Here is a 13,485-nt window from a genome sequence, read left to right on the forward strand (position 1 = left end):
AACTGTGATGGAGCAGTCCTTTGGAGGAACAGGCTTTGTGGAGGGTGGAAGAACAGGAGTTTGGGACATGTTAATTTTGAGATGGCATAAGACATGAAGTGGAGCTCTTAGGTAGGTAGTTGGATATAAATCCAGAGGGGAGGTCTGAGATGGGGAAAAATTGGGGAGTCAGCAGCATATAGCTGATATTTAAAGCCATGGACTGGATGAGATCACCAGGGGAGTGTGTGCTCAGAGAAAACATGAGAATGAAGGCTGAACTCTGGGGCCTCTGACACTTAGTGATGATGGAGATAATTGTCACAGCAAAGCTGGTGACTAGACACAGCAGAGATGAAGTGCCCACTTACTCTGTCCCAGTCATATTTACTTAGCACACTCTTATATACTCTGTGCCAGGCCCTGAAAAAACCGCTTTACAAAAATCAACTCATTTAATACTCATAACAACCCTTTAAGTCAGGCCCAAGTATTATCCCTATTTTGCAAATGAGAAAGCTGAGACACAGGAAGATAAATAACTTGCCTAAGGTCTGTCTTTCAGCCAGCAAGTGTCAGAGCTGGGATTCAAAGCCAGGCAGCCTGGCCTCAGAGTCCCTATCTCTTCTAATTTCTAATTCTAATTTCTAATCGTGGATAAACAAAGTGCTCACTGAACTTTCCAAGAACATGCTAAATTTCTTAGCCTCTGATAGAGTGAGGAGAATCATCACACTATAACTTGCCCTCAGAGGTCCCACTTAACCTTGACATTCTAGGATCAGCCCCAATTAGCATTTCAGATTCTTGGTTGAGGAAAGCAGAAGGGGCCTTAAGCAGGGAACTACAATGCTCCTCAATCACTTATTTCATGCAAGGCCCTGGAAGCTGCCCAGGATAGGAAGTCAGGTGGAGGCCCAGCGCTTCTCCTCCAATCATGGACTCAAGTACCTTCATTTCCCACTTCCTTCACTAGTTACTCTCAGAATGGTGACTGATTTGAGGCAGGAGCCAGAGTCCAGGTAGGAAGTTGGGGTGGCCCAGAGGTGATTAACCCTGGGGTCCTCCTTTATCTCCTTTGGGGTATGGTTGCTCTATTGGTTCAATTGCACTATAAAGCCTCACTGTGATACCAGGCAGTTTGAATTCACTTACTCATCTTGAAAGGCTCTCAATGAGTGCTGGAACAAATAGGAAAACCCCAGTTGAAGGGGAGAGAGGCAGGGCATAGGTGGGAGAGGGGTGAGTGGTCAGATGAACGCATAGACTCCAGTGAAGGGGAGAGGAGCACAGCTGACTCAGGTGTTCTGGTGTCCTTTCCACACCCCCACCACTCCCATCTGCCATTGACGCTGACGTTGGATGAGTAGCTACTAAGGAGAAAGTAGTCTGGTCATGCAATAGAAAGTCAGTGGAAAAGGGAGCCAAACGGGGATCTGGAGAGGCCATCTGCTCCATCCTGCCAGCTCTTGCTCACACCCCCTGGCGTGGAGCTTCTCAGGGCAACTGTGTATCACAACCACTGGGGAACTTGTCAAATGCAGATCCCAGGGCCCCATGCAGACCTACCAAGTCAGTACTTCTGGGGGTCAGGGCCCAGGGATTTCCATTGTTCACAAGCCCTCCCCTCCGGCACCCTCAGCAGTGCATGAAGAAGACCACATTTTGAAGAACACAGCCTCACTGCCTATTCCAGACTGATCTGAACAAATAAAAAGAAATCGACAGTATCCCAGTACTTGCCGGATACACATCCTTAAGAAAGTATGAAATGCAGCCTCTCTCCTCGAAGGGATTACAATCCAATTGGGAGATAAAAGACACACTTTGTGAAGGATTAAATGAATGCTACAAGAAGTAGTAATTCAAAACAATAGGCAGATAGGCTGGACAAATTGACAATGAGTGGGAATAACAGTATCATTCACTGAGCACCTATGAAATAGTAGCTCCTGTGCTACACACCTTACTTATATACTCTCATTTAATCCTCATTTAATCTCATTGAAGCTCTGGAATTTTTATCCTCACTTAATAATGCTTAAATTAATGCTTTGGCTTGTCAATTCCTCTCAGATCAGCCTTTCCTGATCCTTAGGGGGTAGCCAGTGTGATGTCTCTTCCCACCATATCTCAATGGCCTCATTTATCGCACCATGTTGTCATCGCCTGTTTACTAGGCTGGGTCTCCCACACGATTTAAGGAGATACTTGGTAGTTCCAGACTCTAGTGCACAGTAGGTGCTCAGATAATGTTTGATGAATGTAGGTTGTGTGTCTGTGAAGTGTCAGAGCTAATAGGTGAAAACTAATACATGTGACTCTAAAGCCCAGGTTTCCCTTGAGCCATTATAAGCAGATGGTACGGTGTTTCCCCAAAAATAAGACCTAGCCAGACAATCAGCTCTAATGTGTCTTTTAGAGACCGGTATTATATTATATTATATTATATTATATTATATTATATTATATTATATTATATTATATTATATTATATTATAGTAAAATAAGACTGGGTCCTATATTACTTTTTGCTCCAAAAGACGCATTAGAGCTGATTGTCCGTCTAGGTCTTATTTTCGGGGAAACACAGTACACAGTAGGGGATAGGTTGGAGTAATCAGAGAAGGCTCCCGGGAGGAGATGGAGCTGGAAATATAATTTGGAAAGAGAGATGAAAGGTGAGCAGTCATTCCAGGCAGGCCAAGGCATGATGGTGGGATTCAACAAAATGCATACTTCTTCCAAGACTAGAGACCTCGGGGGATTTTAGGAGACTGCAACCTACCCACTAAGCCTCCACTAGCTTACCCACCGATTGTCACCTTATATCTAACTTATATTCTAATTGCTGCTGTTAAATTATTTGCCTCCAAGGTTTACAGGAAAATGACAAATGCCCTATTATTCTCCCATGCCTAGACCAGGGTGACATAATTCTATTAGTGTATCTCTCCATTTGGAAAGTCCCTTTTAATAATGAATGGGATAGTTTTCAGTTTCCATGAAGAAATAAGATTCATTAATGTCTATGATATAGTGCTAATTTGGGGTGGGTGGGAAGCAAAACAAAACAGTATCTTTGGATTTCGTTTTTGTTAAAAAGAACATTAAAAATGATAAGCACAGACATGTTTGTGTGCATATGGGAAACATTTAGAAAGTCACGTACTGAATTGATCAGCAGCTGGCTCTGGAAATGAGATGTAGTGGAACCTGCATCTTTCACTTTTACCCAGTTTTGAGTTTTTGTCCTTTTAAACATTGAGTGTGTATTAATTTTACAATTGAAAAACAGACCCTGTGGTGGGATTAAAAGTACCTTTAGTTTGTGTTTTGTTCCTCCCAAATTTTCTATTATAAACATTTATTACTTTATAATCAGAAAATTAAGGGCGGACAGGTGGCTCAGTTGGTTAGAGCGCAGTGCTCATAACACCAAGGTCTCCAGTTCGATTCCCACATGGGCCAATGAGCTGCGCCCTCCACAACTAGATTGAAAACAACGACTTGACTTGGAGCTGATGGGTCCTGGAAAAAAACACTGTTTCTCAATATTCCCCAACAAAAATTTAAAAAAAATTAAAAATCCTTTCCTCCATATATGTTGTTAAAAAGAAAGGAAAAAGATTCTCAAGATGGCACAATTTGTGCTGTTGGGGAGCAGAATGTTTGGGTAAAGTACTAAAGATGTTTTAAACTGTGTCCGGAGAAATGTAGCTCACTGTGGCCCAGCATTTAATGGGGTAAGCTCGGATCCCCCTAAAAGTCCAACAGCAAACATTATGCAGCCATTTCTAACAATAAACATGGCAGCTTTTAGAAACATAGGACTGTGTTTACAAACTAATGGTGAGCAAAGAAAAGTAAAATAGAATATTGTATTTACATGATAATTCTGGCTATTATATATCTGTTATAATTAGAGTCAGTGAGAAAGCAAGAATGAGAGAGAGGACCGAGAGAAGAGTGAAAGAGGGAGGAAGAGAATAGAAAAAATAAAAACAATTCCAGTGTTAGAGTAATGGGATTATGGAGGATTTTTGGAAAAGTCCTTAAATGATGTTGAAAGGTGTTTCAGTAGTAAATATGAACTATACACAGGGGCTCTGTGACTTTGGGCAAAGTTACTTAACTTCTCTGAACTTCCGTTTCCTCCTTGGTGAAACGGGGACAATAATTTTACCTACTTCATAGAGTTGTTTTGAAGATTAAATGAGATAATCCATGTAAAACACTCAGCATCGTGCCCAATGTATAATAAACACAATAAATGTTAGCTACTATTGTCATTGTTATTTTATCATTATTATCAATGAGGGGAAATTCTCATATTCTCTAGGTGGGAGCATAAACTGATACAACCTTTCAGAAAAGCAGTAGAGTAATAGGTATAAACATTTAGATGCAAAAACCCTGTTCCAGGAATCTCATGTCCAGGAATTCATCCTTAGCAAATAATCTTAAGGATGTAAATAATCTGACATATATATCAAGAGGTGTGAACAAGAATGTTTATCTCAGAGTTATTTGTAATAGAATAAAATTGGAAACAACCTAAAGATTCAACGATAGTTACAGAAATTATGACACATACATGGAATAGAATACTCCGGGGCTATTAAGTGTGTGATACACCTTTAAATAATGATATAGACGTGTACCTACATCATTACATAAAAAAGAGGTTACAGAACAATATAATATCATATAAGAAAGTATATGGATGCATTTTAAAGTGTAGAAGGATAGATACTTAACTGTTATCAAGGACCCTCTCTACCAGGACTGCCAGTGGCTCTGAATTACAATATTTATATATATATATAATTTAGCATCAGAAAATCCATGATGATGATGATGATGACTATGTGTGTGTGTGTGTGTGTGTGTGTGTGTGTGTGTGTGTGTTGGGGGGTTTAATGTATGTGTTTATGTTTTTTAAAAAAATAAGACCCCTGGCTGGGGTAAGTAATTCCAAGATTGGAGATTGAAGACTGGCAAAATGTGGCTTAGTTGATTTCATCAGTTTAGAAACCAATGAGTCCCAGGTCTGGGGCTTAGTAACTGTGGTGAATTCTGCTTTGAATAGAAATGATGGGAAGTCATGGAGTGAGACCTGCAAAGTTTTTCTTAATAATAAAGAAGGCTGAGAGCCTTTGTAGAGGGCTTCATATTTTGCACTGTCAATCTGTTGGATCCAGAAAACAGTCCCATGAGACAGGCGGGCAGGAATTATCACCAAGGAGATCGAGTCCCCACATGACAAGTGGTGCCAGAAGACTGAACAGGAAGCGGAAGTCAGGGGTCTGAACTCATAGCCCTCCCAGCTGTGAAGCTCGAACAAAGTAAAATTCATCAAGCTCCTAGCTCTTGCCTGGTACATAGCGGGTCTCCCACCCTGGCACCTCCTCCTCCAGGTCGGCTCCCTGGGTACATGGGCTGCTGCTTTACTCTGCTTGCATTATCTGTACCCTTCTTGTATCTGTGCTCCTTTAAGTGCTCTTTGCTGCAACCAACTTCATCGTTTCCTTTCATCCTGGCCCTTCCCACCTTCGTTACACACTTGCGCTAGTTCCCTTACGCTAGCATGTTATCACTCTACATTCTCAGCCTCCTCCAACTTACTGCTTCTCTAGACACCCAAATCCCATTGTTCCTTCAAAATGCCATCCTGTATCAGATGCCATCTCCTACACAAGAATGCACCAGCCAGCTGGACACCATCGCTCTTTCCCCGTATCCCAGGCCACACACTTGCATTTCTTTCGGGACACATCCCATCCTGCTTGCATGAGAGTTCTCTGCAGGTGTGTGTTTTTTCTCTGGACTAGATTGGAAGTTTTCTTGGGAAGGGCATACGTCTCATTCAGTGCTTCCTCAGTGCTGGCCCCACACGCAGGAGGTACTCGATGCACTTTGGTCAATGAATGAGGGGGTGAAAGAGTAGATAGATGTGGGGTGATGAGGATGGATGGAGGGCAGGGCATGGGTGAGTGGAGGCAGGGTTGGGCAGAGCGGATGACACCCCAAACCCCTTGACCATGCTGGCCTTGGCCTTGCTGGGAATGGCAATGGAATTGCAGCCAGCATTTCCCCAGGTGAATAACCTCAGGGCTCTACTCCTCCAAGTCCTGCCCACATCATAAAACAGCAAGCACTTCCTCTTAGGGGCGGGAGGGGGGAAGTGGGGTGATTTAGGGGCTGAGCCTCATCATCTGGGAAGGTTTATAAGCTAGGAAGCCAGGCCGCTCGGCTCTACGAACCTTTCTCATCTCCCTGCGTCCTAGCCTCCAGGTCTCCCAGCAGCATGGCCTTCAACGGCAAGTACGAGATTGAGAGTGAGAAGAATTATGACGAGTTCATGAAGCGCCTTGGTGAGTAGGGTCCTGAGTATGCCTTCCCTGGATTGGTCTGTACCAGCCAGCTCTGGGCCAGGAATCCAAATTCCTGGGGTAAAGCAGGACAGGACTTCATTTATTCATCCATTCACTCCCTCATTTGTTGCTCCCTCAGAGCAACTACTCTGTCCCAGGCTCTCAGGCTAGCAAGATCTATAAGATCATATTTGACTTTAAAACATTCAGAGAATATTAGAATCTCCACTTTACTGCTAGAAAACTTGATGCCCAGAGAAGTTGAGCTACTAGTTCAAGGTCACACAGCTAGAAATTGGTGAAGTAGAGACTTGACTGATTTACTCATTCAAACATTTACTAAATATCTGCTGTATACAAGGGCCAACCCAATGTTACTGATGGGGTGCCTTGGCATGACTTGCCCAAGGTCACACTACATGTAAATCAGTGGCAGAGGTCCTTAGAACCCAGGACCTTATGATGAGATGATGAGGTGGGTCATCACATCCTGCATTGTAAGAGGAGACCGAGGGGTCAGCATAGAGACTAGGTTTGATTAGCCTCTTATTCACTCAGCCATTCAACAAAGACCTCTTACCGTGTTAGGCTTTTTGGGCAGCGGTTAAAGACCTCACTCCTCTCACCACTTGCTCAATTTGCAACGCTGGTTGTGAGGAACCAGTGAGACACTGGACTCGACAATCCTGCAGACATCTCGGTGAGCTATCTAAGTCTGAGGCAGTGCAACTCTCAAGAGTCAGCGGATAGCCCCAGGGCACCAGTACCCCAAATCTTGGTGGCAGCAAGGCCCCAAGCAGTACCAGTGGGCCCTGGAGCCTTGGGGAGGCAAGAGCCCTTCTGAGCCAATTATTGGGAGTGGCCCTGAAGGAACAATGACTTGGCCTCACCTGCAACAGTCTCGTGTGGAATTAGAAGTGAGCCTGTCTCAGTTCTAGACCCGCTTCTGCTGGTATCCTCCACTGAGCTGCTGGAGGACCCTTTCCTGCTCTGGGTCTTCATTTCCTAATCTGTGAAGTAAGCCTTAGAAGACAGTGTTGAAGGTCCTACTCATTCTAGGATTTTGTGAGCTTGGCAAGTTTCTGTTCTATTCATAGATGTTATTCTCAGAAAAGCAGCCATTATTTATTGAATGTCAACTATTAGGTAGGAGTTTTACGAGACACACTTTAATCCTTGCAACAGCCCTGTGAAATGGGCCTTATTATCCCCATTTTGTGGATGAAAACACTGAGGCACGGAGAGGTGCTTGGCCAAATTGCATGGCTCATGGTAGAACTGGGATTTGTGCTTTTAACTGTCAGGCTAGCCTGCCTCAGCAGAGGTGAACTATTCCTCAAAGCCACAGATTGTAAGTAGCTCTTACATGGCCCCTCTGCTTGTACCTGGGCCCAGGGCTCCCCAGTGACGCCATTGAAAAGGGTCGCAACTTCAAGATTGTCACGGAGGTGAAGCAGGATGGGCAGAACTTCACCTGGTCCCAGTACTACCCCGGGGGCCACTCCATGACCAACAAGTTCACCATTGGCAAGGAATGCGACATGGAGACCATGGGAGGCAAGAAATTCAAGGTGAGAGGCCCTGGCCACCCCTCCCTCCTTCCCCAGGACTCTGGCTAACTTTTGGGTCTCAAATAAGTCCTCAAACTTCTCCCCAACCTGAGGTGTCTTTCTTTAGTCTAACCTCCAGCATGAAGAGCTTGAATTTCTTGGCAATTTAACGACTCCTGGGTTTTCACGCTACCATCAATAATACAACTATAATGGTAATAAAAATTGTTAACATTTGCTGAGCACTTAACATACACCAGACACTTGCTGAATACTTCACACGTTCATACAGTTAATCCCACGAAGTCACTACAGTTATTTCCCTGATCTACAGACGGGGGACGTAGGCTGAGCCGTGGGGGGCAGGCCTCACACCCAGGAAGCCTGGCTCCAGAGAGCACCAGCACTTTTTTATGCTGCCTCTCAGTGTAGCCTAGAGATAATACCCCAGGCCCTAGGTTATTGAAACTGCCATCTTAGGTTGCAAAGAAGTGAACGGTGGCTGTTTGTCCCCATCCTACCCAGACTGGCCCTTCCAGTCTTCCACCCATTGTGGGTCCCCTCTGTAGCCCCCAACCATGACCATGAGAACTTTGCTCCGCAGGCTGCCAAGGTGGATGGAGAATACGCAGTCATGACGTTCATATTCTCCCCCTTGGGTACTTTAAAAATTTAGCAGTTTCTCACAGTGTGTTTCTGTGTCAGCACATGTTAACTTGTCTTATTCTTGTCAATGGCTACACAGAATCCTATAACCTAGCTTGGATATTTAGGTTGTTTACAATGACAACCACTGCCGCAATCGACACCCTTGGACATCCTCCTCCTAATAATGAGGATACGGTAACTAGCCCCACAGTTAACAAGGAGGCTCACCACGAGCCTGGCCGTGGTCTAAGCACTTTACATACTCATATGTCATATTAAATCCTTAGTCCTCACAGTAACTAGTAAGCAGGTCCAGTGACTACCCCATTTTAGTGATGAGAAAGCTCCGGCACAGTAAGGTGCGAGAGTTGTGCACGGAACCAATATCTTTAAATCCCCGAAAATAAGACCTACCCCGAAAATAAGTCCTGGTTAAGATCGTCAGCCAGACGGACGCATTTAGTACGTTATGACGATGTTCCAGAAGAAGTTGACATGACTGTATTTGAATAAATGTAGATTGTTGTACACGGACAAATAAGACATCCCCTGAAAATACGTCCTAATGTGTCTTTTGGGACAAAAATTAATGAGACCCAGTCTTATTTTTGGGGAAACATGGTATATAATCGTATACCTATGATGCATATTAATTCCTAGAGGGGGATTGCTGGGGCTCCAGGCAGGCCCTTCGTCCCTGAGGGGCTGGCCTGAGTTTAGGGGGCCTCTGCCGACTCAGACTCAGTGCCATGCTTCTCCTCCAGGCCACCGTGCAGATGGAAGGTGGAAAGGTAGTGGTGGACTTCCCCAACTATCACCAGACCTCGGAGATCGTGGGTGACAAGCTGGTGGAGGTGAGTGCCCTCTGCATCCCGGGAGGACTGGTGGGCTTTTCTGCCCAGGCTACGGCCCGAGAGGCAGGCCTCTGGGCAGCTGGCTTTACGAGAACTTCCCTAGGGCTGGGCCCGGGATGAGTGCTGGATGCACAGCATCTCATCGGAGCTTTCCAACAACCCTGCTAAGTAGGAATTCTCATCTGCATTTATAAGTGAAGAGACTGAGGCACAGAGAGGCTAAGGTGTGCGTGGAGGGCATATATGAGAAGCTTTTATGACAGAGCTGGGATGTGCTCCTAGGCAGTCTGACTCTGGCGTCCACACTCTGCAACCTCAGAGGCGCAATTCTGGAAGCCATGGGCCCCTCCCCAGAGTGCCAATGAAGGGGGAGTCCAGGTGGGCCCTGCAAGGGCAGCCACCGCTCTGCTCCGCTTCCACAGGGGACTTCAGGCCCTTCCTGCTAGATCTTCTGATCATTCAAGAGAAGCTGGAAATTCGCACTGCCGTGTGAACTCTCCACACTATTAAATGCTGGCAACTAATTGGACATTTTTCAAAACGCTGGCAGGGCCAGCATGAAAAGGGCCAACGCACACATCAGTGGACCGACCCCTCCCACACTGCGTGTGCTCTGTGCGCACAGGCTGGAGGTGCTGCTATGCGAGGCCCTTCCTCTCACCTCCATTTCTTCCCCCTGGGGCTCCAGAATTTTCCCCAGGTGAAAGAAACGGACATGAAGAGAAAAAGCTTGCTGCTTTCCTCTGCAGGGTTTCAGGACCCACTGATGACATAGGAACATCCCAGGGCAGCATGTCTCGATGGCCGTGAGCCTAGGGCACTGCACTCAGGGGACGTTCCCCTTCACTGAACAGCATCTTCTGGCCTCCTTCCTCCACAAAACTTTACGCTTTCCGAGGGCAGGGACCACGTCTGCCCATCACCAAGCACAGGTGCCCCATAAATGCTAAATGGTGCAGAGGGTGCGTGTGGCCTCTTGACCTTAGAGGGGTTCCTTGACTTCTCTGAACTTCCATTTTCTCACCTGTATAACGCGGACCACCTCATAGGGGTGTTGGGGGGATTCAATGGGATAATGCAAGGGCAGTGTCTGGCCTGAGACACTGCAATGAACAGACAGGTGGAAAGTTATGTGAAGAGTTCCATCACCCGTGTCATTTGCTTAGCACTTTCACCACCTTGAGTCAGCACAGTGACTCGTGTAACAAATTGGGAAACTGAGGCCCAGAGAAGTGGTGCAACTGACTCACTTCTACTCAGGGCTGGAAGTGGAGGCCGGCCTTCCTTCAGCTGTGCCTCATGGTCGTCTTTGCCTTGGGGTCCCTGCACTGACTCCCTCTTTTCTGGGTGCTTCCTTCAGATCTCCACCATCGGAGGCGTGACCTATGAGCGCGTGAGCAAGAGGCTGGCCTGAGCAAGCAGGCAGGGCTCTGAGGAGACCACCAAGTAACCAATAAAACTGGCACTTTAAAATGAACAGACATTTTGCTCCCTCCAGAACCTCTTTGTCTTTGTTTTCTGGTGTCGTGGGGTAGTATCTGGCTGGGTGAGGGTGGGAAATCCCTGAGGATGGCTGCACAGGCCAAACCTCGGCCCTGGGATTTCTGTGGGATCTGCATCATGGCAGAGAGAGAATTGAATGTGGACTGAATCCTCCTGTGCCACTGGGAAAAGCCAAAGGCGGTGCTCAAGCAGCACGGTGGGCCTGCTTCTGTGGACCCTTCACCCTACCCGGCCACCCACTAGTCTGTGGGTGGAGACGATCCTTTGAAGAGACAAATGTCACCTGGGAGGCGTGACACTTTGAGATGGGCCACAGGACAAGTGAATCAGAACTGGTGTGTGTGTGGGGGGGTAGAAGTGGCACTTCCAGGAAACGCCCCCGGCCGCTGGGCTCCAAGGCTGTGCAGACCCTGGATGGACACTTGGGGCTGAGCCGGGGAGGTGTGGCCCCGGCTCTGCTGTTCATTTGCTGTGGAGTCATCCCTTTGGGCCTCAGTTTACCTATTGGTATAAAAGGGGGTCAGGAGGACCCATGAGGGACTGAAGAGAAATGATATCTAGGATATGGCAGAGGGGCAATGGGGGCCACAGGGAGGGGCTGGGGTGTCGTGGTTTGGACTAGTAGCTTGGGCAGGAGGGCCTGGGAGAAACTGAGAGGCCGCGGTGGGCTGGGAAAGGTGGTCACAGGGTCACTCTGATCCACTGGTAGGCGCCTGGGGCCCCGAATCAGGAAGGATTCTGAGGCAGGTTTTGGATTTAGCAGATTACTGCACGTGCCCAGGGCTTCGGAGTGGGAGAGGGAGGCCTCCTGTCCCTTCCTGTTCCTCCCCCGCTCTCCCCACCCCCCTGCAAGATAATCCCTAACCCAGAGCACTGAAGGGGACTTTTTTTTTTTTTTTTTTTAAAGATTTTATTGGGGAAGGGGAACAGGACTTTATTGGGGAACAGTGTGTACTTCCAGGCCTGTTTTTCCAAGTCAAGTTGTTGTCCTTTCAGTCTTAGTTGTGTCGGGCGCAGCTCAGCTCCAGGTCCAGTTGCCCTTTTCTAGTTGCCGGGGGCGCAGCCCACCATCCCTTGCGGGCGTTGAACCGGCAACCTTGTGGTTGAGAGGACGTACTCCAACCAACTGAGCCATTCGGGAGCTCAGCGGCAGCTCAGCTCAAGGTGCCTGTTCAATCTTAGTTGCAGGAGGCGGAGCCCACCATCCCTTGAGGGAGTCGAGGAATCGAACTGGCAACCTTGTGGTTGAGAGCCCACTGGCCCATGTGGGAATCTAACTGGCAGCCTTCGGAGTTAGGAGCACGGAGCTCCAACCGCCTCAGCCACCGGGCCGGCCCCTGAAGGGGACTTTTTAAATTCTCCTCTCCTGGGAGTGTTGCCACCACTGGGTGCCACCTTGGCTTCGTTTACCCCATATTTTTCTGTATGACAATTCACTTATTTGTACTACAGTGAAAACTTTACTAAACATGGAAACTAACTAAACATGGAAAGCCAACATCATTTGCCATCAGTAAAATTATTAAAAAGATGAAACTGAATGATGGTGACGTTGAGCTAGATTTTGTTGCCTGTCCACAGCCCTGGGCCTGAGATCTCCCTTGTGAAAAGGTGAGAGAGATGTAGACACAAGCAGCATCAGATGGGAAGCTTTCTCCTTGACTAATGAAAAATACTGCAAGACTACTCCAAAGAGAACATACAGCTGTTCTCCCTCATTCGCGGGAAATACGTTCCCAGACCACCAGTGGATGCCTGAAACCACGGACAGTACCGAACCTTATCCATACTGCTTTTCCCTGTACATACATACCTAGGATCAAGTTTCATTTAGGCACAATAAGAGACAAACAATAAAATAGAACAATTATAACAGTATCCTGAAATAAGATACACTGCTATGTGAATGTTGTCCCTCTCTCAAAGAATCTCATTGTGGATGGTACTCACCCTTCTTGTGATGATGTGAGATGCTGACGTGATGAGATGAACTGAGGTGAATGACTTTGGCTTGAGGTTGTGATGTAGCATTAGGGTACGCCTGACCTTCTGACAATACTGTAACAAGCACTTCACGGTGTCTCTGTGGCATATCCGCATTGCCAGCATCGCTACTCTGGAGCTGTGCGGCCATTATCAAGTAAAAGAAAGGTGGCTTGCACACAAGCACAGATACTGTGACAGACAATCTGATAACCGGGACGGCTACTAAACGGCTTCAATAACGGCGGGGAGCGTATACAGCGTGATGACGCTCGACAAAGGGATGGTTCACGTCCAGGGCGAGAACCAGTGGGACTCGTGAGATTTCATCACCCTACTCGGAATGACCCGCAATTTGAAACGTATGAATTGTTTATTTCTGGAGTTTTTCATTTACTATTTTCCGACCACAGTTGACCGCAGGTACCCAAACCTGGGAAAAGTGAAACTGCGAATAAGGAACTATTGTACTAACTATAAGAGTTGAATCATCTCAATTATCTTGAATTTTCGAGTCCCACACAGGGGGCATAAGGTTTACCCAATGCTGTGCCCAGGGTCTGGCCCACAGCAGGGGTTTACTAAGTGCTA

General features: G+C 46.8%; 1 protein-coding gene across 1 annotated transcript; it reads left to right on the plus strand.

Annotated features, from left to right (window-relative positions):
- The first annotated feature begins 6,241 nt into the window (after positions 1 to 6,241).
- On the plus strand, positions 6,242 to 10,890 carry FABP6 (fatty acid binding protein 6). Its single transcript, XM_033096695.1, has 4 exons — positions 6,242 to 6,356; positions 7,752 to 7,927; positions 9,319 to 9,408; positions 10,769 to 10,890. Exons 1-4 carry the CDS (start codon positions 6,290 to 6,292, stop codon positions 10,820 to 10,822), a joined length of 387 nt encoding a protein of 128 aa, XP_032952586.1. The 5' UTR covers positions 6,242 to 6,289; the 3' UTR covers positions 10,823 to 10,890.
- The last annotated feature ends 2,595 nt before the right edge of the window (positions 10,891 to 13,485 follow it).

Source organism: Rhinolophus ferrumequinum, chromosome 24 (assembly GCF_004115265.2).
Source record: "Rhinolophus ferrumequinum isolate MPI-CBG mRhiFer1 chromosome 24, mRhiFer1_v1.p, whole genome shotgun sequence".
In the NCBI taxonomy this organism is placed as follows: domain Eukaryota; kingdom Metazoa; phylum Chordata; class Mammalia; order Chiroptera; family Rhinolophidae; genus Rhinolophus; species Rhinolophus ferrumequinum.

Bases quoted from the DNA above. Each gene is read 5' to 3' on its own strand.
- FABP6 (XM_033096695.1), top strand. From the start codon at position 6,290: ATGGCCTTCAACGGCAAGTACGAGATTGAGAGTGAGAAGAATTATGAC. The intron at 7,928-9,318 runs GTGAGAGGCCCT...CTTCTCCTCCAG, and splicing joins TGGGAGGCAAGAAATTCAAG to GCCACCGTGCAGATGGAAGG. The intron at 9,409-10,768 runs GTGAGTGCCCTC...TGCTTCCTTCAG, and splicing joins TGGGTGACAAGCTGGTGGAG to ATCTCCACCATCGGAGGCGT.